Here is a 26,756-nt window from a genome sequence, read left to right as displayed (position 1 = left end):
GGAAGGAGATGTGGAGCCAAGGAGTTGTGGTGGAGCTGTCTGTATGGCGGTAGGAGGCCATAGGATGCTGAAGGCTTCCGGGACCAAGAGCAGCTGACTCCAGTTACCCCAGGGTAAAGTGAGATCTAGAGAAAGCTGGGTGGAGTGAGGGTAGGATGGGAGAGTGGTGGGGAGAGGAAGAAGAGAGGGTGATGTTGGGGTGGAAGTGTTCAGCTCAGCCCTTGATCTCCCATCACAAGTGACCATGTGGCTTCAAAGACACCCTTCCCCCAACACATTGGTGAGAAGACCCTATGGTGGGGTGTTGTGCCAGCCTCCCCAAATGCAGAAAGTATAAAAACACTGTACAGCTCTGGGCTCCCTGGAATTTTGGCACAGGACAATCACCCCCAAACCCCAGAATCTGGAGTCATTGAGGTGGGAAGAGGAGAGTGATGGATGGCATGTGTCCTCAGTCATACCTAGATCCCTGGAGCTGCTACCTGAATGCTCACCCCAGACTCAGGACCCTGCTCCCCATCCCCAACTGCTAGAGGCACAAATGGCTCCACAGAGTGAAACTCATGATACTTTCCAGATTGTGTCTTACGATAGAATCTCAGGACAAGGGATCTAGTTCCGGCCTGAACCACAAAACCTAGGTCCCCAGTCCCTCCCTCAGCACAAAACATCCCTGCATATAGCAGTGAAATTTCTCCCAGCATCCTGAACCCAAATAACAACTGCCAAGGAAATGAATCAGCAGCAGGTTTTTGTTCCAGACACGGGGGAGGGAAGTGATTCAAGCCCAGTGGAAACAAAGGAAAGCAGGTGGTGGTGTCGCAATCAGGATTCTCCAGCAGCCTAAAAGAGAAATAACTCAGGTTAACCAAACTCCTGAAGATATAAGGCCCACCTGCTGCCCCCAGCTCTGGACCCAAGACTATCAGGGATACAACTCATTTATTCTCCACATCTTCCCAGCATCTTCACCTCTATCGGCTGCCTCAGCCGCCAGACTTGTGTGTCATGGGGGAGCCAATTTGGTCGGTTGGGGTGCTTTATGCTTCCCCTATCTAGAGGAGTCTCAGATAGGAGGGACCAACCTTTACCTCAGCAACAAGAGGCCTGGATTGTCAGGAGAAAGTTGAGTGCGATGCTTTTCACGAGCAATACTCTCAGTGCCAGAATAACAACGGACAGCATGTTGCCCCACTCTCGGTCTTCTGTGGAGGATAGAGTAGCATCAGGCCTCATCAGTGAGTGCTCCACCACACTTCCATCTCTTTCCTTAGCGATGGCTACTGCTTGGCTACAGATAGCACCATGGCCTAGGGAAAAGAGCCTGGGCCTAGAAATTAGTGGTCTGGGACAGCTAGGAACACTCCATCTGCTTACCGATAGGGTTCTGAACAGAATTAGAGCCTTCAGACCACGCCTCCTAGTTGAAGACCAACAGCAGCCTCTTTGAGTTCTGAGCCCTCAACCAAGTCTCCTTCCCTATCACCTGAACAGACCTCCCCACCCCAGCCCCCAGCTCCTGTCCATCCCTTCTATGATAGGGCAGATGATATGTTAGGGGAGCCTCCTGCTCACCCCAGGCTGTTTATCAGGGAGAAGAAAGCAAAGTTGAAGGCTGTGGGAAGCAGCATGGCATAGTGGATAGAGCATGGGCCTGGGAGTCAGAAGATCATGCATTCTAATCCCAGCTCTGCTACTTATCCTCTGCGTGGTCTTGGGCAAGTCATTTCACTTCTCTGTACCTCAGTTACCTATCTGTAAAATGGGGATTGAGACTGTGAGCCCCATTCTGGACAGGGACTATATCCAATTTGTTTGTATCCACCCAGTGCTTAGTACAGTGCCTGGCACAAAGTAAGTTCTTAAATGCTATTATTATTACTGGTAAAGAAGATCTTGATAAAGATCAATTAGAGCAAGTTCCATCTCATACCCATCCAGACCTGTGGGAAATAAATATTCCCATTCTAGCCATAGGGGGTTCATGTTGTCTGAGGAACAAGCTGAGCAATAGAAAATCCCAGAAAACCTTTTCTTAAAGCAATACTCAATGACAGGCCCAGGTCAAAGGGGGTTTGGAGGAATCGAATCTATGAAAGAGAATTTGCAGTAGCTATCACATATTTGCTCTGGGGAATCTGAGATAGGTCCCATCAGAGGAAAGGGGTGTGAGTTAGCCATTGGAGAGAAAAAAGAAAATATTATTTAAAAAGAGAAGCAGAAAAATGGAATCTTTCAGTTTTTAGACTATTTTGATTCTTGATTTGTTCCTGGTGTTAAGGTAATAGTAGTAATAATAATAGTATTATTATTAGTAAAAGACTGAAGGGACTGAGGGATTAAAGTCTCAACCAGGGAACACTATCTCGAGATGTTGGGTGAGAATGGTAGCACTGCCAGCTGCAGCCATGGATAGTGCAGAGAGGGAAAGTCATGGAAGGGAAGTATAAACTGTGAGCCCTACGTGGGACAACCTGATTACCTTGTATCTACCCGAGTGCTTAGAACAGTGCTCGGCACATAGTAAGAGCTTAACAAATACCAACATTATTATTATAAACCAGGGGATGTAGGGTGTGGCCAATCAAGCCTGGATCTAGGGTGGGGGATTTAGTAGGATTTACTTCTATATTGTTACCATGATCAAGAACTCCTTCTACTCAAGAGCAATATAAACATTAATTTTAAACCTGCCCATAATCTACTCAGGGTGTGTTTACAGATATTCCTCAGTGTGCGTGGAAAAAACTGCTCAGCCTCCTTACTAGTGAAATATTTAATGTGTCACTGAGGATCAAATAATAAGAAATTGGTTGAAAAGAAAGTAGGAGAGATTTCAATTGGACAAAGAGGAAAACTTTCAGGCTGTCAAGGTGATAAAACCAGAAACAAGCAATCAGGCAGAAGAGGGCATCTCCATCTGTGAAGGTCTTTACATTAAAGACTTTTTCCTCTTCAGCTATAACTCACCTGTGAAGCTCCATTCTGAACAGGTGAGGACAGATTCTTGGGGATTTTCTGAACCAGACTGTGCTGAAAGAAGAAAAGTATCATCAGCTTCCAAGTATTCTGGGACTAAAACCATTTTTCAGCTTAAGGATGCCTCCTAAAGGGAATACTGTCTCTGGACCTGAACTACAGATCCACCTGAACTACAGATCCAGTCCCAGAGAGCCTCTGGGAAAGCAGTACATGAACACTTTTTAACTTGCCGAGTTATTATTCCCTCAAAAAGCCCCAGAAGGAAAGGCCAGTAGTAAAGGTTGGGGCTAGGGCTGGTCGGTGGGGAGGGAGGATCCTCATTTGTATATATTTTGATTACCCTATTTATTTTGTTAGTGAGGTGTACATCCCCTTGATTCTATTTATTGTGATTATGTTGTCTTGTTTTTGCTCATCTGTCTCCCCCGATTAGACTGTAAGCCCGTCACTGGGCAGGGATTGTCTCTATCTGTTGCCGAATTGTACATTCCAAGTGCTTAGTACAGTGCTCTGCACATAGTAAGCACTCAATAAATACTATTGAATGAATGAATAATTGGATTTCTTCTTATGTTATTACCTGAACTACAACATGCAATCAGTTTAGTGTGATGTACACATTGATTTTAAAGTTGGCTATAGTCTAATGAGGGTAATTGGGAGTTAAGAAGAAAAAATGACACAGATTATGGAGGCATGACTGCAGAATATAAGTAGGAAGGAGAGATTGGCCAACTCTCTCTGCTCTAGAAGCAACAGCCCCCTAGAACTGGGGTGTTCTGGCTGTGCTGCTGTTGACCCACTTGTCTGAAGTTGGAGATCTAATTTGATCTAGCCCAGTGGTGGGGGCAGTGATTTCATGGTGAGGGAAGTGGGTATTTGTGGAGAAGACATCTGGACTCAGATGCCATAAACTCCCATTATGATAATTATGTGTCTTCATGAGGGGAGGAGGCAAGAGAGACCAGTGTAGAACAAAGTTACAGGGCAAAGGATTAAAAATCCTCATGAAATTACAGAAGATACTAAATCTGGTAGGTTTTGAATGCCTTGAAAGGCAGGGAAGGAGGTAAGACACACTTAGACATATTGGATCAGGTGCTACAAATTAAAGTGCTAAAAAAGGGCATATAGGCACAAAATATGAACATCACAAGTACAGGCTCAGGAGGAACTGATAGAGCAGAACTAATGGCAATCAATCAATCAATCAATCAATGGTATCTATTGAGTGCTTACTGTACGCAGAGCACTACACTAAACTCTGGGAAGAGTACAATGCAACGGAATTTATAGAGCTGTTCCCTGCCCAAAAGAAACTCACAATCTAGAGGGGAAGACAGTAAAATGAACTGTGGATATGTATATGTTTTGTGTGGCTGAGGGTGAGGAGAATATCAAGTGCTTAAAGGGTATAGATCCGAGAGTATAGGCGATGCAGCAAGGAGAGGGAATAGGGGAATAAGGGCTTAGAGGGCGATGTCTCTTAAAAGAGATTGATTTTAATAGGGCTTTGAAGGAAGCCTTCATAGGCTGTGATTAGGGAGTCATTTGGCAACCTAAGCTGACATATGCATCAGCAATATAGCGTTCTCTTTAAAAAGGCAGCAAAGCAACCAGAGGGCCAAGATTTTTCCATTATACTCAGTTTTGGTCGGAAGCTTCTTAGCACACTGGGTGTTAATCTGTTCACTTTGTAAAGGATGTGATGAAACCGGAAAGATCAGAAGAAGAGTGACAGCTATATTGAAAGAGGTAAAAAATAGAACTTGTGGGGAAAAATGAGAGGAATTGGAGGTGCTTCGCCCAGAGAATAGAAGACTAAGGGGTGATGCCTATTAAATGTTTTCATGAGGAGGAGGCTGGACAGTTATTCTTCATGTACTAAGAGCGTTAAACCATAAGAAACTGATTGAAAAGAAAGCAGGAGAGATTTTGGCTACAACAAAGGAAGACCTTGCAGGCTGTCAAGGAAATAAAATCCAGAAGCAGGTGACCAGGAAGGAGATGAGTATCTCTGAGGAAAGAACCCTTATTTATAATTCACCTGAGAATCTTCTTTCTGGACCCGCAGGGTCAGACTGTCTGGATCTTTCTGAACCGGGATGTGCTGCAACAAGAAAAGTATCATCAGATTCCTGGTGTTCTTGTCTGGAGACCACCCTGACAGAAATCGTGTCTCGGGCCCCTCAGACTTCCTGGCCTTCTGATCAATGAAGCACTGTTGATCCTGTCTCCAAGAGCTTCTGGGAGAGGAGGTAGTGGCACCCCAGGGGTGTGGGAGGCAGTAGTAGTAGGAGGAGGAAGTAAAGGAGGAGGAAGAAGTGAATGCTTGGGAGTTTCCCTAATTCCCAGGTCATGGGAGCTCTCAGGGGTCAATGTCTCCCCCAGCAGTGTCTCGTTCTGGAGATCATGTGACAGGTTGACTGTCAGGGGGCAGCGTCAGACCCAGTCACCATGGTCACCCTGAGCCCCCCTGGGTCCCATACCCTGGCCTTCCATCCCCATCGCTGACCTGGGGCTGCATCCTGCCCTTCGGTCATGTTTATCTGCATGGAGCCATGTTGCACAGAGCAGGTCACCGTCTCCACCTTGCCGAACTGTGCAATCCCGACAGCGCTGTACGTTCCCTGGGCAGTGGGGGCTGTCGCCTGCAGAGGCTCTGTGAGTGGGGAGCTGGGTGCGGACAAAGTCAGGCTCAGCTTCTTGGGGTAGAAATCCTTCACCAGGCAAGCAGCGAAGCTCTGGTTCCTCAGGACGAAGACCTTCGGTTGGGATTCAGCCCGGGCTCCTGAAACATGGCCAGCTTGTGGAGGCTCCCAGAGAAAGCCTTGTCTTCCTTATCTTCCCACCCAAATCCCGTCCTCCCCCTCACTTTCCCATCACTGAAGATGGCACCACCCTCCTTCCTGTCTCACAAGCCCATAACCTTGGTGTTATCCTTGACTCCTGTCTCTCATTCAACCCATATATTCAACCCATCACTAAATCCTGTCAGTCTCACCATCATAAAATTGTTAAATTCTACCCTTCCCTGGTGATACATGCTACATGTTACACCAACTGTAACATGTAACTGCTACACGTTAATATAATTACTCGTCCTATCCCTCTTGGATTACTTCATCAGCCTCCTTGCTGACCTCCCAGCCTCCTGTCTCTCTCCACTCCAGGCCATATTTCACTCTGCTGCACAGATCGTTTTTCTACAAAACCGTTGAGGACATGTTTCTCCACTCCTCAAGAAACTCCAGTGGTTGCCTGTCCGTCTCCGCATCAAACAAAAACTGCTCACCACTGGTTTTAAAGCACTCCATCACCTTGTCCCCTCCTACCTCACCTCGCTACTCTCCTACTCGCTTTGCTCTTCAATACTAACCTTCTCACTGTACCTCAATCTCATCTATCTCAGCCCCAACCCCTGGTCTAAATACTGCCTCTGGCCTGGAATGCCCTCCCTCCTCAAATCCAACAAACAATTATTCTCCCTGCCTTTGAAGCTTTACTGAGGCTACATCTTGTCCAAGATTCTTTCACTAACTAAGCCCCCATTTTCCCCATTTCCCACTCCCTTATGTGTCACCGTGACTTGCTTCCTTTATTCTTCCCTCCTTCCAGCCCTACAGCACTTATGCATATCTGTTATTTACTTATTTATATTAATGCCTATCTTCCACTCTAGTCTGCAAGCTTGTTGTGGGCAAGAAATGTGTCTGTTTATTGTTGCATTGCACTTTCCAAAGTGCTTAGTACAATGTTCTGCACACAGTAAGCGCTCAATAAATATGGTTGAATGAATGAATGAATGAATGAATGAATGCAACAGATTCTGTCCTACCTACCTTTCTCCTCCCCAGCCCAGTTCTGATCCCTGTCCCCACCCTTCTCTGCCTCCCCCAGGCCCACGGCTAAACCTGGAGCCAGTTAGGGCCTGAACCTCCTGCTGTCCACAGGCCAGATTAGAGGCCAGCTGGCTCTGGGTGGTTTCTGGCAGGGAGAGGAATCTTTTCACTTGTCTCCCTGCTGCCTAAACCCCTCTGGCCCCAGAGGCCCCTCTCAGGAGCTTTTGGGTGAGGTTTCCTTCGAATGTGGCAAACCACACAGTAACGGTGAAAATGGAACATCACCACAGGCCAAGTCTGTCCTATCTCAGGCCTGCACAAGCTCTACCTGACATTTCTCATATCACCGTTCATTTCTTTACCTTTTTATTTATGATTTCTCCTGACATTCCATGTAAGACTTTGCAACATGATCAGGTTTATTTTCAGGGAGGAAACCACAGAGTTAGGAGCTGTGAATTGTAAGTTCCTCAAGGGTAGGGGATGGGTATACCACTAATAATAATAATAATGGTATGTGTTCAGCACTTACTATGTGCCAAACACTGTTGTAAGTGCTGGGGTAGTTATAAGGTAATCAGGTTGTCCTGATTGGAGCTCACAGTCTTTATTCCCATTTTACAGATGAGGTAACTGAGGCCCAGAAAAGCTAAGCGATTTGCCCAAGGTCACACAGCGGATGAGTGGCAGAGCCTGTATTAAGACCCCTGTCCTTCTGACTCTCAGGCCTGTTCTCTATCCACTATACCATGCTGCTTTTCAGGTATTTTCCTGCTTCGTGCTGCTTCCCTGCTACTATTTCAGGTGTATATTCTCAAGCCCCTATAGGACAGCATTTTGAACACAGTAGGAGCTTGCTTCAAGGATTGTTAGGATGGGAACTCAAAGCATGGTTCTAGCTAAACCAAACAAACCCTCTGGCAAGAAACAGAGTGGCTCAGTGGAAAGAGTGCGGGCTTAGGAGTCAGGGGTTATGGGTTCTAATCCTAGCTCTGCCACCTGTCAGCTGTGTGACTTTGGGCAAATCACTTAATTTATCGGTGTCTCAGTTACCTCATCTGTAAAATAGGGATTAAGATTGTGAGCCTCATGTGGGACAACCTGATAACCTGACAACCTGATAACTGCTTAGAACAGTGCTTGGCACATATTAAGTGCTTAACAAATACCAACATTATTATTATTATTATATCAGCCCAGGCCCATAGGCCTAGAGTCTGAACACAATCAGGCTGTGAGGTTATCAGACCACAACTCCAGCTCTGACTTTTAGGGAAGACCAGAGGCAGTTAATAAGTGAGAGCTTAAGCTCCTTAGGGGCAGGGAATGTGTTTACCAACTCTGTTGTACTGCACTCTCGCTGGTGCTTAGTACAGTGCTCTGCACACAGTAAATGCTCAATAAAACCAATTGATTGATGATTGAGTGACTGACCATATCAGAGAAACAGTGTGGTTAGTGGATAGAACACAGGCCTGGGAGGCAGAAGAACCTGGGTTCTAAACCCAGCTCCGCCACATGTCTACTGTGTGACCTTGGGCAAGTCGCTGCACTTCTCTGGGCCTCAGTTACCTCCTCTGTAAAGTGGTGATTAAGACTGTAAGCCCCTTGTGGAACAAGGACTGTCAATCTGATTAACTTGTATCTATTCCAGCACTAAGAACAGTGATTGACACAAAGTAAGCGTTTCACAAGTACCATAATCATCACAATGTCTGTTCTTTGAAGTCTAGATGCCTTTGGCATGCTAAGAAGAGCTAATAACTGACTGCATAGTGCCTGTTCCTCTCACTGATGTGCTACCAAATGCCTTTCTTATCATGAAGAAATACTATTCAATAAGTCACTTACTTGGTTCCACTGTAACTTCTGTTCCAGTTGTTAAAGTTAGCATTGCCTTGTTGTCTTTCTGCTGTCCCAGTGATACACAGCATAACAAAAACCCTGCCCCCACCTGTGCTCTGAGTTTGCCTGAGCCAGGCCCCTGAGATGAAAGACACACTGCTGCAGAGGATTCTCCTGGGTCTGGGCAGTCTGCAGGGCTCAATCAATCAGTCAGTCAATGGTATTCACTGAGTGCTTACTTTGTGCACAGTATGATAAGAAGCATTTGGGAGAGTATAATTGCTAGACCCACCTCCTGGTTACTTGCCCATGGGAGCTTACAGTCTAGAGTGGGGAATAGGCATTAACATAAATAAATAAATGAATATATTGCAGATATGTACATAAATGTGGTGGGGCTGAGGCTGGGAGTGAATATCAAGTGCTTAAAGCATACAGATCCAAGTACATAGGAAGAGGGAATCCGGGGAAAGAGGGCTTAATCTGGGAAGGTCTTTTGGAGATGTGACCTTAATAAGGCTTTGAAGGTGGGGAGAGTAGTAGCCTGATGTATATGGAAAGGGAGGGAGCTTTCAGACCAAAGGGAGAATGTGGGAAAGGGGTCAGCAGCCAGATAGATGAACTTGAGGCAGAGTGAGCAAGCTGGGACTAGAAGAATGAAGTGTGAGGGCTGGGCTGCAGTAGGAGATCAGTGAGGTAGAGTAGGAGTGGGCAAGCTGATTGAGTATTTTAAAGTGGATGGTAAGAATTTTCTTCTGTAAATGGAGGTGGATGGGCAACCACTGGAGGTTCTTGAGGAGTAGGGAGGTGTGGTCTGAATGATTTTTTTAGGAAAATGAAATGGAAGGAACTATTAGGGCAGAGGGCGGACAAGGGCATGGAACCAGCAGCAAGACAGATGAGACCGAGGTACAGTAAGTAGTTTGGCATAAGCCCTTAGTACAGTGCTCTGCTCTCAGTAAGAGCTCAATAAATACGATTGAATGAATTAGAAGAGTGAAGTATATGGGTTGTGTGTAATAGGAGATTAGCAATGTAAGGTAGGAGGGGGTTTGCTGACTGAGTGCTTAAAACTAATATTCTGGAGGAAGATGGGCAACATTGGAGGTTTCTGAGGTTAGCAGGGAAAGGTGGACTGAACCCTTTTTAGAAAAATGATCTAAAGTGAAGTATGGACTGCAGAGGAAAGAAACAAGAGGCAGCGAGGAGGCTGATTAGTTGATTGATTGACTGCCTCCTCTTTTGCATGTAAGCTCCCCGAGGCTATGGATTGTGCCTTTAGCTTCTATAGTATGTTCCCAAGTGCTGTGGCTGCTATGGCTGCTCCAACTGAGGGTGAGTGGATGAGCCTGGGATGGGGTCTCCCCTGACCCCCCCCCGCCCCAGGGTAGACAGGAACCCCTCTTCATTGAGGACAGATCACACAGCAGAACAGTCCCCCAAGACAGGGAAGCAGAGTTCCGATGAGCCATACCTGCAGGTGGTGGTCTGACTCTGGGCCCCGTACCCATTGTTGTGACCCTGGCCCTGCCATCTGGGGTTGGGTGTGGCTGAGAATAGACAGGTTGGTGGCAAATTCCCTCCCTTCAGTGGGCCCAGGGGCTGGGAGAGATCCTGCCCAGGGCTCTAGGTGGGAAAGCCTGCTCCATTTACTTCAGTCTTGTAAAAATCCCCTCCCACCTTGCTTCTTCTGACACCGCGGTCACTCTGCGCTATCTGAGTGCCAATGGAGAGGATACCAGGCTTAGCTCACTCCTCCAGCTCATCCCACAACAGAGGGAGATCTTCTTGACCTTGGCCAGAAGGCAACTTGCCACAGAGCCTCCTGGGCTCTTAGATGGTTCTGATCAGGGTAGAACAGGGTAGGAAGCAGACTGGCTTAGAGGAAAGAGCTTGGGAGTCAGAGGTTGTGGGTTTTAACCCCAGATCCACCACTTATCTGCTGTGTCACTTTGGGCAAGTCAGTTAACTTCTCTGTGCCTTGGTTACCTCATCTGTAAGCAGCGTGGCTCAGTGGAAAGAGCCCGGGCTTGGGAGTCAGAGGTCATGGGTTCGAATCCCATATCTGCCACTTGTCAGCTGTGTGACTGTGAGCAAGTCATTTAACTTCTCTGTGCCTCAGTTACCTCATCTGTAAAATGGGGATTAAAACTGTGAGCCCCACATGGACAACATGATCACCCTGTATCAACCCAAGTCCTTCGAAAGTGCTTGGCACATAGTGAGTGCTTAAAATACCAATATTATTATTATTATCATTAGAACCAGGAGTTCTGCTGTCATGAGAGGATGAAACCTAGGATAAGATGGGTTCATGAGCCACTCCAGAGCCCTCCTGGCAGGAATAGCCCTCATTGGTCCCTTTGCCATTCCTCCTTCTCCAAGAGCTGATCTGGTTGAAGAGGGTTCTCCAGCCTTCTCCCTCCTGTATAAAATTTGCTGGGTCCAGCTCTTCCTCTAATAATAATAATGTTGGTATTTGTTAAGCGCTTACTATGTGCAGAGCACTGTTCTAAGTGCTGGGGTAGATACAGGGTAATCAGGTTGTCCCACATGAGGCTCACAGTTAATCCCCATTTTACAGATGAGGTAACTGAGGCACAGAGAAGTTAAGTGATTTGTCCACCGTCACACAGCTGACAAGTGGCAGAGCCGGGAGTCGAACCCATGACCTCTGACTCTGAAGCCCAAGCTCTTTCCACTGAGCCACACTGCTTCCTCTCCACCCTTATGCCCATTCCCCTGCTGTATGACCTCATCAACTCTACTCTGCTTCTCTGTCTCCAATTCTTTCACAATTCAGTCCATCCTACATATGGCTTCATGGCTCATCTTCCTAAAATACCATTACGAGCACATCACTCCCTTCCTCATAAACCTTGGCTGCCTGTTTTTGGGGTTTATTAAGTATTTCATGATACAAGAACATTCATTTTACTCCACCTTTAATGAAAACTAACAATTAGATTGAAGCAACATGGCCTAATGGAATGAGCATGTCCCTGGGGATCAGAGGACTTGGGCTCTAAACCTGGCTCTGCAACCTGTTTGCCGTGAGACCTTGGGTAAGTCACTTAACTGCTCTGTACCTCAGTTTCCTCACTTGTAAAATGGGTATGAAGACTGTGAACCCCATGTGGGTTATGAAGTATGTCCAACTTGATTATCTTATAAGTAACCTAGAGCTTAATACAGTGCCTGGCACATAATAAACGCTTAACAAGAACCATGAAAAAATTGAAAACTCTCCAATCAAGCAATGAATTAATTAATTGGCAGCAGCTTCGATGGAGAGGAAAGCACATATTCTTCAGATGTTGTGAAGGTAGAATAAACATGATTTAGTGGTAGATGGAATGTGTGAGCCGAATGAGAGAGATGAGTCAAGGATAATGCCAAGATTATGGACTTGGAGACAGGAAAGTTGGTGTTGTCCACAGTGATAAGAAACTCATGAGGAGACCCTTTGAAGTGTATGTGGGACATTCAGGAAGAGATGTCCTGAAGGGAGGAGGAAATGTGAGACTGAAGAGGAGGGGTTAAGGATGGAGAGGTCGATTTGGGAATTATTCACATAGACAGGGTAGCTCATTCCATCTCTGATTCCTCCTTATTTTATGGGTTTCTTCTCCAGCTATACCCCAGGCTGCCCTCTCCACTTCTCCCAGAAAGCCTTCTAATTGTACTCTGATTGTGGATCTTTTGTCTTGGACCTACTGCCCACGCCTTTGTCCTTGTATGATGTCGCTCATCACTCAGGGATGGATTCGAGGATCAGACCAATGAGAGTGAGAGACTGGAGTCAGAAAGGCTGAGTTATCTAATATTCATTCTGCGGGTGAATTGAACTTCCTTTTCAGGAGGAATACAGTTATTTAGTTACTTGCATGTGATGAAACACCTAGCTCCCACCCCATGAACACTTCCTACTCAGGAGGAATACACTTATGTGGCCAGCATGGACTCCAATTTCTAGCAGCTGGAGGGGATTGGAAGGAGACACCAGTTGTCTCCAGGGGCTACCTTTCAAATCACCCAGGAGCTCCTTTTCAAATCACCCAGGGGTTACTTTTCAAATCACCCAGGAGCTCCTTTTCAAATCACTCCGGGGCTATGTTTCAAATCACTCAGCCATCAAGTCTCCAGGGCTACCTTTCACAACACCCAGCTATCAAGTTGGCCAGCATGGTCTCCAACTTCTAGCAGCTGGTGGAACCAGGAAGGAGACCCGGGAAATTGAGCTCCCTCCCTGAAGGGATACTCGCTTCTCCTCGCTCAAGCAAGGAGGTCTGATCAGGCACTTGGAACCATGAAGGGTCCGACAGAGTGGGTGTCCCCAACTCTGGATAGAGACGACTCATCACCTCAGTGTGACAGAATTCCAACCTACTGCCAAGAGTTCATGGAGACCCCTCTCTAGATATACCTTGCAACTTCCTTATTCTCTTCTCTTCGGTTGGCCCAATTTGGCATTAAAAAAAGGATTGTGCGTCAAGACCCATCAGAATTTACTCATTCTGGTCTAATTGAGAAGCAGCATGGCATGGTGGATAAAGCGTGGGCCTGAGAGTCAGAAGGTCATGGGTTTTAATCCCAGCTCTGCCATTTGTCTGCTCTGTGGCCTTGGGCAAATCAGTTCACTTTTCTGGGCCTCAATACCTCCTTTGTAAAATGGGGATTGAGCCCCAAGTGGGACAAGGAGTATGTCCAACCCAATTTGCTTGTATCCACCCCAGCACTTAATATAGTGCCTGGCACATAGTAAGTGCTTAACAAATACCAGAATTAATTGTTCTACTTTCTTGTTCACCCAGCCCTCTGGGGTCAGTAGCCCCTAGCCCCGGGAGGTATAAGAGTCAGTTTGTTTAGCCAACTGTTTTCCATTGCTCACTAACAGCCCCTTGGGCATTAATGAACTTAACTTGTTAGCCTAGCCAAGGCCTGACTGGTCACATATGGAACTCCCCCAGTCAAATCTGCCCTGTTTCTCCACACCTTCAAAGCCCAGCTTCAAAAGTTCTTGCTCAAGTAATCCTCATTGTCATCAATCAACCAGTGGTATTTATTGGAGAAAATGTTACCTTAATAATGCTTTGATGGTGGGGAGAGTGGTGGTCTAGTATATAAGGAGTGGGAGGGAGTTCCAGGTTAGGGGGAGGATGTGGGAAAGGAGTCAGCAGAGAGATAGATGAGAGTGGTGCACAGTGAGTAAACTGGTGCTAGAGGAGCGAAGTGTGTAGTCTAGGCCGTAGGAGGAAATTATATCTTGCCATCATGTCTTTGACTGCCTAGTAATTTAATTTCTTGGTGTTTTTTTCTTTTCAATGGCTCTTCTTAAGGACTTACTATGTGCCAGATACTGAACTTAGTCCTGGAATATATACAATCTAATCAAATTGGACGCAGTTCCTGTCCCACATGAGACTCACAATCTACCTCAGAGAGAAGATGATTTTATCCCCATTTTACAGATGAGGTAACCGAGGGACAGAGAAGTTAAGCGACTTGCCCAAAGTCACACAGCAGACAAGTGATGGAGCCAGGATTAGAACCCAGTTCCTCGGTTAACTGATGAAGTAACTGAGGCACAGAGAAGTTAAGCGACTTGCCCAAAGTCACACAGCAGACAAGTGGCAGAGTCAGGATTAGAACCCAGATCCTCTGACATCCAAGTCTGTGCTCATTCCACTAGACCATTCTGCTTCTCTTTTTATCATTTCTACCTATACTTTTACTCTTTAATCTACTGTAAGTTTGTATTTTTTCTCCACCTGTCTCCCTTAGTAGATTGAAATTATCTGAGGGCAGCTCACCCCCACCCCACATAGAATTATTGGACGTATCCTCCCTCTACCTGTCATTTATCTTAGTGTCTCTCTCCCCTCCTAAACTGCCTTGATGACAGAGAATGTGTCTAGCTACTCAACTGTACTCTTCCAAACACTTATTATAGTGCTCTCTACCCAGTAAGCACTCAATAACTACCACAGATAGGTTTATTGATTATGACTATTTCTCCTGTTGCTACTTTCCCAGTGACCAGTTCAGTGTTCAGCACTAGGTAGGTGCTCAGCAGTACCTTGGGTGGCCCCCTATACAATGTTGAAGGTGGTGGTGGCATCCATTTGAACTATGCTGGTCTCATTCAGCACTTAGCACTCAGTATAGTCCTTGGTACCCAGTTGGAGGTCAGTCAGTACCGGTGATGATGAGGAGTATTCATTCAATAGTATTTATTGAGCACTTACTATGTGCAGATAACTGTACTAAGTGCATGGAATGTACAATTCAGCAACAGATAGAGACAATCCCTGCCCAATGACGGGAGTATGACAGCAGAGTCCAAGATCCCAGCCCAGACTGTGTCCTTAGTGAATGGGGTAAGGGAAAGAATTGGACATTTCATCTTTCCTGGGATACATGAGGGTGTCTTCTGTGGCAGCGGGAGAGAGGACTTGATTTCTGCAGGGTCTGGGATGCGACCGAGTGGTGGTAGTGGTGAGACTGGATCTGGGACATAGGTGGGATCAAAAAGGCAGGTGTGTGCACTATGCAGAGAACTTGGTTTGCCGCTGCCACAAAACCAACATTCCCTGAAACTTCTCCTTGGAGATTGAAGCCCTAGCTACCTCTCTGTCACTCCCTTCGCCTCTGCCCCCATCGTTCTAGGGTTAAGCGGCAAGTTGAGCTTGGCCTGACCATCCCTGGATGTCTCCTTTCCCTTCTGTTCCCCACTGCTCAACCCCACAGCGGTGGAGACATGGATTCTGATCACCTGCTCACCAGAGTCTGGCAGGGGTGTGACCCCGGTGCCTTGTCTCCACTCAGCACTGAAGTCATGGACCCCGTCTGTGTGGTGTCAGTAATACCAAAATGGTGGATCCCGTGGTGGATCTTCACCAGGAAAAGTGGACTCTGATGGCAGCGACCAGGAGTGGATTGATAGCACAGTAACCAGTGGAAGGCCATGGAGGATTTGCACTTAGGTGACTGTCTGGGGGAATGTGATTCCTCTCCATGTTCAAAGTCTTACTGAAATCACATCTCCTCCAAAAGGCTTTCCCCGATTATGCCCTCATTTCCCCTACTCCCTTTCCCCTTTGTGTCACTTAAGCACTCGGATTTGTATCCTTGAAGCACTTGATATTCATACCACATTCTGCCCCACCGCATTTATGTGCATATCTGTAATTTATTTCAATGACTGTGTCCCTTTCTAGAATGTAAGTTTCTTATGGGCAGGGAAAGCATCTACCAACTCTCTTGTATTGTCCTAAGTGCTTAGTAGAGTGTTCTAAGCACATAAGTGCTCAATAAATACCACTGATTGGCCAAAGAAGTGAAAGATCAGATTTGCCAGTAATATTTGCAGATATTAACTGGTTCTCCCTGGGAGGGAATGGGAACAAAGGTGCTTGAACTGGAAAGAGCTACTCTTCTGCTGTTTTCTGTGCTATACTCTTCGTGGGAGTGTTAACACTCAGTACAGTTGTTGGTACCCAGTTGGCGTTCAGTCAGTACTGGTGATGATGAGTATGATAATGAGGGGGAGGAGGATGAGAATGAGGATGATGAGCTGGTTTGTTTTCAGGGGAGCAAAACCAGAGAAGTGGGTAGAGTCTGGGGACCTGGAAGCAGAGACTCCAATCAACAGCTGTTTGCTAAAAAGTCTTTTATGTTGCTGTTCCTGCTGGGCCTCCAGTGCCACCGGGCCCAGATAGAGCTCCACCTCTCAGTCGTTGCTGTTGGGGAGATGGGTTTCCTCTGTGGTTTTGTGCCACAGCAGCCCGAGGCTCAGCTCTGCCAGGGTCAAGTGGGAAAAAAAGTAGTTTATGTGGGGCTCCCAGTCCCTTTCCCTCACTGTGAGTCTCACACAATAATACTGGCCACTGTCCCCGGCTTGCAGATTGTCCAGTTGTAGGGAAAGCTGGCCTTGGTTGTTGTTCCTGGAGATGGAGCAGTGGCCCCTCACGGCCTCTGAGTACTGTGGGTTTCTCCCGGAGGGCTCAATGTAGGCGACCCATTCTGGTCCTCGCCCAGGAGCCTGCCGGTACCAGCCCAATCCATAGACCTCGAAGATCAATGCAGAGCCTATGCAGGAGAGATGAAGAGACTCCCCAGCCGGTTTCACACCTCCACCGGACACCACCATAGATTCATCCCCTGGCAGGAGGAAACAGAGAAGACAGAGGGATTACAGAGTTGCCAGGAGAGTTTTGCAAGCATTCCAAGTTCAGGAACCTGAATGGACCATTCTCCTATCCCAGGACACCTTGGATAACGTCAGTAAAACCTTGGGTATCTGATCTAAAGGAGCCCATGACAAAGCAAGCCCATCCCCCTGGGATGGGTGAGTTGAAAACTGATGATAAGAACCAGTCTGTTGCCCATGCAAGAAGATAATCCTGTCATGTTTCTGGTGTCTGGGAAGGCTGGTTCCTAAGTATAGTCATGGATCTTTAATAGTGGACATTCAAGACCCTGATCTCGGGTTGGAGGTCAGATCCTGAGCAGTGCAGACCCCAGTGCTGCAGCCTTTCACACAGAAGAGGAAACTGACAACTCGGAGAGAGGTTTGGTGTGAGAGTCACACTGGGAGCAGCCAGGACTGGGTCACCAGGAGGGACCTGAGCTGTAACAACCAGCTAAGGAGGCTGGGCAGAGATGAAAAGGGAGGAAAACAACAGGGAGGAGGCCCTGAGTGGACCAGAAAAGGGAACAGAAGGGACAAGGAGAAGTGAAGCCATTGACCCCTGGGCCACGTCCTCCCGTGGTCCTGGAATGCCCTCCCTCCTCACCTCCGACAATCTAATTCTCTTCCCCTCTTCAAATCCCTACTTAAAGCTCATCTCCTCCAAGAGGCCTTCCCAGACTGAGCTCCCCCCTTTTTCCCTCTGCTCCCTCTATCCCCCCCTTCACCTCTCCACAGCTAAACCCTCTTCTCCCCCCTTTCCCTCTCCTCCTCCCCCTGTCCCGTCCCACCCCCTCAGCACTGTACTCGTCCGCTCAACTGTATATATCTGCATCACCCTATTTATTTTGTTTATTTTGTTTAATGAGATGTACATTACCCTGATTCTATTTATTTGCCACTGTTTTTATGAGATGTTCTTCCTCTTGACTCTATTTATTGCCATTGTTCTTGTCTGCCTGTCTCTCCCGATTAGACTGAAAGTCCGTCAAAGGGCAGGGACTGTCTCTATCTGTTGCTGACTTGTACATTCCAAGAGCTTAGTACAGTGCTCTGCACATAGTAAGCGCTCAATAAATACTATTGAATGAATGAATGAATGAATGAATGAATGAATGAATGAATGAAAGTGGGAGAGGCTTTTGGAGCTAAGAGGGAAAGGGAAGAAATCAGGATCAATGAGTAGAGAGGGAGGCTGAGGGGGCAGAAACCTGGCTCTCAAGACTCTGGGACTTAGGGAACAGACTCCATTTGTGCTAAAGTAACAGGCTAACCCAGCAGAGGGAAGGACAGAGGAAGGCTCAGTGCAACTTTGTGATACGGAGCCTTTTTAGACCATCAAGTGGGTGGCTAAAAGACTCTCCTCTGGGGTTTTTAAAGAGAAATTTTCACCCATCTGGGGTGAGTAGTTGCCGTTCTACTGGGAGGCAGATGGCCCCTCCTGATGAACCTTCAGAGTTTATTAAACTGGCATAATCCCTCCTAAGAATCCCAAAGAGATGGGAGGGTTAAAAACCAAGCCAAACCTCACTACTACCCCATCCCTGTCCTCTCTAATCTGAGAATGACTAGTTCCCTTCACCCCCACAAGAACCCCACACAAGAACAGGACCTCAAAAACCCACCCATGGTAACCTCTCATCAGTCCTGGACAGGCACATCTTCCCTAGGATGATCACTGGCTCTTGAAATCACAATTACGCTTGATCAATTTAGTCCCCAACCTGCTTACCCAAAGAACAAACAGTGCAATCTCCACCAAGCTAACTAGGTATTTTTTTACCGATTTTCTGCCTGCCTGTGATGAAACAATGTACTAAATTGGTTACTTACATGGTTCCACTATGACTGTCGTCCCTGGTCCGTAGTAGTCATGATAGCACAGTGATACATAACATAACCAAAACCTCCCAGTCTCCCCATTCTCCTCTCTGTAGAAGCTTGGTCAATAACAGATATAAAGAACCTGTTCAAATATTATTCTGTTCTGGGTAGCTCCCTTAGGTTCTGGTTCGGTTACCAATACATTTGACAATGCTAATTCTTTTGCTTTGTTTTTTATACTCTTATTGATGTTGCTCAGTGTTGTCATATTTTTTTCTTGCCTTTATTTGCTGAGGCAAATTTGACCAAAGATGAAAAAGACCAGCCTGCAAAAACAGAGAAAGAATATTAACTGGCACAATCCTGCAAAAACACAGGAAGAGAGATTATTTGAAGAAAGAGACAAGAAAGGGAGAAGGATATCAAGGGATCTCAGGATCAGAGAGAAGAGAAGATTCAGGAAGAGAGGGAGGTGGTGGAAAGAAATTCTGTACCGTCATCTTTAAAGCATTCAGTCACCTTTCCCCCTCCTACATTACTGTACCTCAATCTAGTCTTCCTGGACACTGACCACTCACCCACATCCTGCTGCTGGCCAGGAATGCCCTCCCACTTCATATCCAAAAGGTAATCACTATCCCCACTTTCCAAGCCTTAGTGAAAATACATGTCCTCAAAAAGGACTTCCACAACTAGGGTCTCATATCCTCTTCTACTCCCTTATGTGTTCCCTTTGCACTTGAATTTTCTCCCTTTATTTACTCCTCCCTTAGCTCCGCAGCATTTAGGTACATATCCATAATTTATTTTGTTACATGAATGTCAGTCAGTCATATTTATTGAGCATTTATTGTATGCAGAGGACAGTACACAGCACTTGGAAGAGTAGAATATAATTCTCCCCACCTACAACAAGCTTACAGTCTAAAGGAGAAGACATTAATATACATAAATTACAGATATGTACATAAGTGGTGTGGGGCTGGGGAGGGGATGAATTAAAGGAGCAAGTCAGGTTGATGCAGAAGGGAATGGGAGAAGAGGAAAGGAGGGCTTAGTCAGGGATGGGCCCTTGAAAGATACATGCCTTTGTCACCCATCGCTGGGGACAGGGTCTTTTGGAATCGGCGCGGTGAGAGAGAGAGAGAGAGAGAGAGAGAGAGAGAGAGGCCGGGGATGGAAAACCTGAGTTTTGTATAGAATTTATTCCACGGGGCAAATTGGATTAATTAATTATTTAGACGCTACAATCGACCTTCCCTTCTGGGAGGAATATGGGGTTAGAGCTTCCCTAACGGGAGGAATACACTGGTATGTTACTCATGTGTGGGCAGACACCAGGACTCACCCAGGCAGAGCTCGCTTATGGTTTACTCACAACATGGTGAGGCAGCTAGTTCCCACCATGTGCACACCCACTCAGGAGGAACCCACTTAGGCGTTAAACCCACTTGCACGTTAAAACCCACTTATGCATTAAGTTCACGTATGTGCTACTTGCACGTAGTGAGGCGACTAGCTCCCACCATATTCAGGTCCCACTGGGGAGTCACCCACTTAGACATCAAATCCATGAAAATGTAACATACCCATGGTGAAGCATCTGGCTTCCAACCCCATGAGCGCCCAGCAGGACGGGACACTCACGCATCCCATGGCTCCTCACTCGGTGCAGGCAGAGAGGCCTTCTCATGCTCTGGACAGAGGCGACCTTGCAGCTGACTGCTACAAATCCCATTCCTCTGCACAGAAGGTTAGAGGGGGCGGGTATTTATCACCCGTGCCCTTAGGCCATTCCAGTTTCCGGCCTCAATTCATCCAATCTCTGCCCTCCTCCCTCCTCCATTCCTAATTTGATTGGCATTGGGGCGAGGGGCACCTTCTGTATTCCCAGCTTGGGCTGTCAATCTGGAGTTTGGGTTGTGGGGGCGGTGTCCCACCCTTATTTCTGAGTTCCGCCTGCTGGCTCAGGAGGTTCGAGATAGCATTTGACCTTGAGATGGTCGGTACTCCAGGGTCATCTTGGGACAGCCTTCAATAAGGCTTTAAAGGGAGAGAGAGTAATTGTCTGCCTGATATGAGAAGGGAGGTTATTCCAGGACAGAGGCAGGATGTGGGCCATAGGTCAATGGTGAGATAGATGATATCGAGGTACAGTGAGAAGTTTAGCATTAGATGAGTTAAGCGTGGGGGCTGGGTGGTAGAAGGAGAGTAACAGGGTGAGGTAGGAGGGAGAAAGGTGACTGTGCTTTAAAGACAATGGTGAGGAGTTTCTGTTAGATGCAGAAGTGGATGGGTAACCACTGGGGTTCTTAAAGAGTGAGGAAACATGGCCTGAATGTTTCTGTAGAAAAATGATCCAGGCAGCAGAAATGTCTGTCACCCCCTCTAAACTGTAAGCTCATTGTGGGCAAGAAACATGTCTATCAACTCTGCTACGTTGTACTCTCCCAAGCATTTAGTACAGTGCTCTGCACACAATAAATGCTCAATAAATATGTTTGCTTGATTGACTCATCATATCTCCAGGAAAGTAAAGATTTGCAGGCCTATAGTGCTATCCAACCTTCTCTGTGGTTATGAGAGATGAACTCTGCATTGATGCCATATCACGGGTAGTGTCACTCAAGGACTAGATTCAACATCTAAAGGCAGGATTGGACCCGAAATAATGAATTCAGTCTCCTAGCAATGAAGCTATGCTCATCACAATGCAATCAACACAACTAAATTGATTGTGGCTGGTAAGAAGAACAGACCACCATAGGATACCCAAATAGCTACCCTTTGTGAGTTGGAATTGGGCAATTGAAAGCAAGGAGACCCAAAAAAGATAGAGGGATGTAGGGAAATTAAGTTTCAATCAATGCTGCAACCCATCTGAAAACTGGGAGTCAAATGTACAATTAGAACAGTATGGTACACTATAATTAAGAGAGAAGCAGCATTTTTTGAGCAAAAACTTTAAAAGAATTGTAAAGCAAGGAGTTGAAACCAAGAAAGTTTAAGTAGCTGCAAATAACAAAGCTGACAGCAAGGAAAAGTCTTTGTGCTCACTGTAGTAAGAACTGTGGGTTCTGCATTGTTTTTTTTCAGACACACATAATAATAATGTTGGTATTCGTTAAGCGCTTGCTATGTGCAGAGTACTGTTCTAAGCGCTGGGGTAGACACAAGGGAATCAGGTTGTCCCACGTGGGGCTCACAGTCTTAATCCCCATTTTACAGATGGAGAAGCAGCGTGGCTCAGTGGAAAGAGCACGGGCTTTGGAGTCAGGGCTCATGAGTTCGAATCCCAGCTCTGCCACTTGTCGGCTGTGTGACTGTGGGCAAGTCACTTAACTTCTCCGTGCCTCAGTTCCCTCATCTGTAAAATGGGGATTAAGACTGTGAGCCCCACGTGGGACAACCTGATTCCCCTATGTCTACCCCAGCGCTTAGAACAGTGCTCGGCACATAGTAAGCGCTTAACAAATACCAACATTATTATTATTATTATTAGATGAGGTAACTGAGGCACAGAGAAGTGAAGTGACTTGCCCACAGTCACACAGCTGACAGGTGGCCCAGCCAGGATTCGAACCCATGACCTCGGACTCCAAAGCCCATGCTCTTTCCATTGAGCCGCGCTGAATGTCCCAATGTACCCATAGGTGAATTATTTCACTGTCATTAGCTTCTTCTTAGGGTACAAGGCCAAAAAGGCCAATGTGGGACTCATGGGCCTGACATCACCGAGCACAAAAAAAGGTTGTCCCTTGTTATATTGTCTTACTTAAACTTTTCAGTGTTTGGAACTGTTCAACCTTTTGCCTCCTGCTTCTCATTCCTTACAAAGTTTTTGCTCACAAAGCCATTCTTTTCCCAATCTCTATATACCACACTGGTCTGTTTTTAGCAGTTGACTCCCCTTTCACAGCTGGGATGCAGAATTTTCTAAGGTTTTGTTTTTTTAAGTCTGGCTGCAAAGGTTTCCTCTGTCATTCTTGCTTTTGGTTTCCCAATTGCATCACAACATACAGTAGTTGTTCGGATAGCCACACATGTTCCATCCAGCATAGGTGTGTTGAGGTGGGAAGAACTTTGGTACCAGGAGACTGACTATGTATCCGAACTCTATTGTTTATGACCTTGTCTTCTCAAATGACATTGAATTTATCCTATAAGTGGCACTGATGGAAGTGCTCCAGGGATAGGTTTGGGAATGGGCGCGTCAAGAGTGAGAGACCGGGGTAAGAGTTTATATAAATTTATTGCAAGTGGCTAGTTGAACTTCCCTTTTGGGGAGGATATAATTATTTAATTATATGAATGCGACAAATTGAAGTTCCCTTTCAGGAGGGATAAACTTATGCGTTACTTGTGCCTGGCTAAACACCTAACTCCCACCCACGAACGCTTTCCACTTAGGAGGAATTCACTTATGCCTTGTTGGCATAGGCTTGGGAGTCAAAGGTCATGGGTTCTAATCCCTGCTCTGCTGCTTGTCCGTTGTGTGACTTTGGGCAAGTCACTTAACTTCTCTTTGCCTCAGTTACCTCATCTGTAAAATGGAGATTAAGACTGTGAGCCCCACATAGGACAACCTGATCACCCTGTATCCTCCCCAGTGCTTAGAACAGTGCTTTATACATAGTAAGTGCTTAATACATGCTATTATTATTACTATTACGTGGTGAGGCAGAGAGTTCCCACCCATGAAGGCTTCCCACTCTGGAGGATTACCATGCCTGTGGTAAAGTCCCCTAGTTTCCAACCCCAAGAACATTCTCTAATAATAATACAGATGATAATAATAATGATGGTATTTGTTAAGGATCTTATTATTTGCCAAGCACTGTTCTAAGCACCAGGGTAGGTACAAGGTAATCAGGTTGTCTCGTGTGGGGCTTGCTGTCTTAATCCCCATTTTACAGATGAGGTAAGTGAGGCACAGAGAAGTTAAGTGATGTGCCCAAAGTCACACTGCTGACAAGTGGCAGATCTGGGATTAGAACCCATTAGAACCTCTGACTCCCAAGCCCATGCTCTTTCCACTAAGCCACACTAGTGAGGCTGGACTGGTGCCTGCAATTTAAAAGTTGATAATTTGGTTAGTGCTTGCTTAGCACATAGTAAGTGCTTAACAGATACCAACGTCATTATTGTTATTATTAAACATATACATAAATCCCAGAAGAATCCTAGTGGTCATTCAATAGGACAGTCATAATTGGGGGACACGGTCCCCCAAGCAGAGAGAGGGTGGCGGACATTGTCAATTGGTTGGGCCTGCAGGATCCCCCTTTTAGTCTCCCTGCTCTGTGGTGGGCAGAACTGTTGGTCTGCACCCATGGGTCAGCAGCCTCAGGATATTATAATCTCAATATGTTTGATCAATATTCTCTTTACCTTTGTTCTTGGAAACAATTTTTGTCTGACTTTGTATTCCTGATTTTCTGTCTGTTGTTCTCTCTGCTTCTCTATTTGCCCCCTGCCCCCCTTCTCAAACTCCCTTCCCTTCAATTTTCTGGGAAAGTAGATGGGGTCCTGGGAGGACAATATGATAATCCTGCTCCAGTTTGGGGAGTGAGGTGGGCAGAGCTTGGCACAGTAGTAGTTTGGCTTGGCTGCCATCCTGGAGTCCTCTGGTATAGTGGAAACATATTGCACCCTCTCACTCCTGCTGGTTTTTGCTCAGGACTCTGCCAAGGAAGTTTCATTGTGTTTCCATCATCACAGCGATACACATCCAACACTAAACCTCTCCTTCTGGATTGCAGCACTCAGGGTCTCTCTCTCAGGGTAGAGAAGCAGATAGGCTTAGTGGAAAGAGCATGAGCTTGTGAGTCAGAGGTCATGGGTTCTAATCCTGGCTCTTCCACTAATTAGCTGTGCGACTTTGGGCAAGTCAATTAACTTCTCTCTTTCTCAGTCACCTCATTTATAAAATGGGAATTAAGACTATGAGCCCCACGTGGGATAACCTGATTACCTTGTTTCTACACCAGTGCTTAGAACAGCGCTAGGCACCTAGTAAGCACTTAACAAATAGCATCATCATCATCAACATCATCATCATCTCTTGATCTGGGGTCATGTGACAGCTCCCTGAAAGGTCAGAAGGAGGATGGACAGATAGGTTACGACGCTCTGAAAGTTGTCTATGGATGTCAATTTCCTTCATCAAAGAGATCCTGACAATTAAAATAAATCTGTGGGAATCATGAGCAAATCATTCCTAGAACCAGGCATTTCTCTTCCTATTCACCCTCAGCCACACCCAAGCTGTGCCTCCACAAAAGAACTAGTGATCGGGCCTGATGAAGTTCAGGGGTGGTCTGTTCTGAGGAGCAGACTTCTTTCTCTTCACCTTGAGTTCATCGATCAACAATGGAGCTCCACAGCTCTATCCTCTCACACTTAGAACTTTATCCATCCCAGGAATTCTAACCCATCACATTCCCTGCAAAAGTAAAAAAATCAGAGCATCAGTATAATAATATTGTGATTTTATTTAATGATTCTATTTACAAAATACTTTCCAATTACTTGGGTCATTTTTGCCTTGGTAATAGTCCTAAGAGGTAGAGTAAGGCAGGTATCATTATTCCCATTTTGCAAGGGGCAACTGAGGAGCAGTGTGGCCTAGTGGATACAGAATGGTCCTGGGAATTGGAAGGAGTGGGTTCTAATCCTGATTCTGTCACTTTTGTGCTGTGTGACCTTGGGTAAGTCACTTCACTGCTCTGTATCCAAGTTACCTCATCTGTAAAATGGGGAAAAGGGCTCTAAGCCCCATATGGGACATAGACTACGAACAACCGATTTTATTATGTCTGCCCCAGCACTTTGTACAGTGTCTGGCATATAGTACATAGAGAAGCAGCGTGGCTCAGTGGAAAGAGCACGGGCTTTGGAGTCAGAGGTCATGGGTTTGAATCCTGGCTCTGCCACCTGTCAGCTGTGTGACTTTGGGCAAGTCACTTAACTTCTCTGTGCCTCAGTTACCTCATCTGTACAAATGGGGATTAAAAAATGTGAGTCCCACGTGGGACAATCTGATTACCCTGTATCTACCCCAGCACTTAGAACAGTGCTCAGCACATAGTAAGTGCTTAACAAATATCATAATTGTTATTATTATAAGAGGAAGACCAACCAAAATATAAATGAATTTTTCTATCAGTCCCAGAGAAATGTAGTATAAAGAACACTGGGACAAAAGTTTAGACTGTAAGTTCATTATGGGAAGGGAATATGTTTACTGTTACATTGTACTCCCCCAAATGCTTTGTACAGTGCTCTGCACACAGTAAGTGTTCAATACATAAGATTAAATGATTGAATGAACAGCCTGCTCCATGTAAGGAAACTTTAATCCTTCTTCCCAGGAGGTCTCAGTAGTTGGCTTCTGATCCAGGTATTGAGCTTGGTCATGTACCAATGTAGGGTTTTAATGCATTCACCAAATCTGGGTTTCACCTCCAACATTCCCTCTGGTGGGTAAACTCCACAAGAACTTCTAACTTCTCTGCTACTTCTGCCTTCTTGTTTCTGCATGGCTCAGAGGTTGCAGGAAGTGGGTGGCGGGGAGGGCAGTGTGCACCTAATACCAAGGTTTTGGGGAAACACTGGACACTAGGGTCAATTCTAAGCAGCAATGGGACTGCCTTCCAGGATAATAATGTTAGTATTTGTTAAGCGCTTACTATGTGCCGAGCACTGTTCTAAGCGCTGGGGTAGATACAGGGTAATCAGGTTGTCCCACGTAAGGCTCACAGTTAATCCCCATTTTACAGATGAGGTAACTGAGGCACAGAGAAGTTAAGTGACTTGCCCACAGTCACACAGCTGACAAGTGGCAGAGCTGGGATTCGAACTCATGACCTCTGACTCCCAAGCCCGTGCTCTTTCCACTGAGCCACATAGTGTCGGGGAACACATCTTGGCATGTCACTGTTGGGATGCGGGTGTGTATGTTGGAAGGGAGTGATGGTTCTAGTTCACTGGATCGAGTCTTGCAGTGGAGCTGGATAATGGAACTAGTTATAAGATGAGGGAGGGCCAGTGGGTGGTGAGCATGGGCACTA

General features: G+C 46.2%; 1 gene segment (V, D, J or C); it reads right to left on the bottom strand.

Annotated features, from left to right (window-relative positions):
- Positions 1-733: 733 nt before the first annotated feature.
- Positions 734-8,731, bottom strand: LOC103167276. The segment is given in 6 exon segments: positions 734-843; positions 1,092-1,205; positions 2,971-3,033; positions 5,030-5,092; positions 5,498-5,773; positions 8,676-8,731. Coding segments are annotated over 5 exon segments (558 nt in total).
- Positions 8,732-26,756: the final 18,025 nt, after the last annotated feature.

Source organism: Ornithorhynchus anatinus, chromosome 2 (genome assembly GCF_004115215.2).
Source record: "Ornithorhynchus anatinus isolate Pmale09 chromosome 2, mOrnAna1.pri.v4, whole genome shotgun sequence".
Taxonomy (NCBI): Eukaryota; Metazoa; Chordata; class Mammalia; order Monotremata; family Ornithorhynchidae; genus Ornithorhynchus; species Ornithorhynchus anatinus.
The sequence above is the reverse complement of the archived record's forward strand: the minus strand, read 5'-3'. Positions and strand labels throughout refer to the sequence as shown.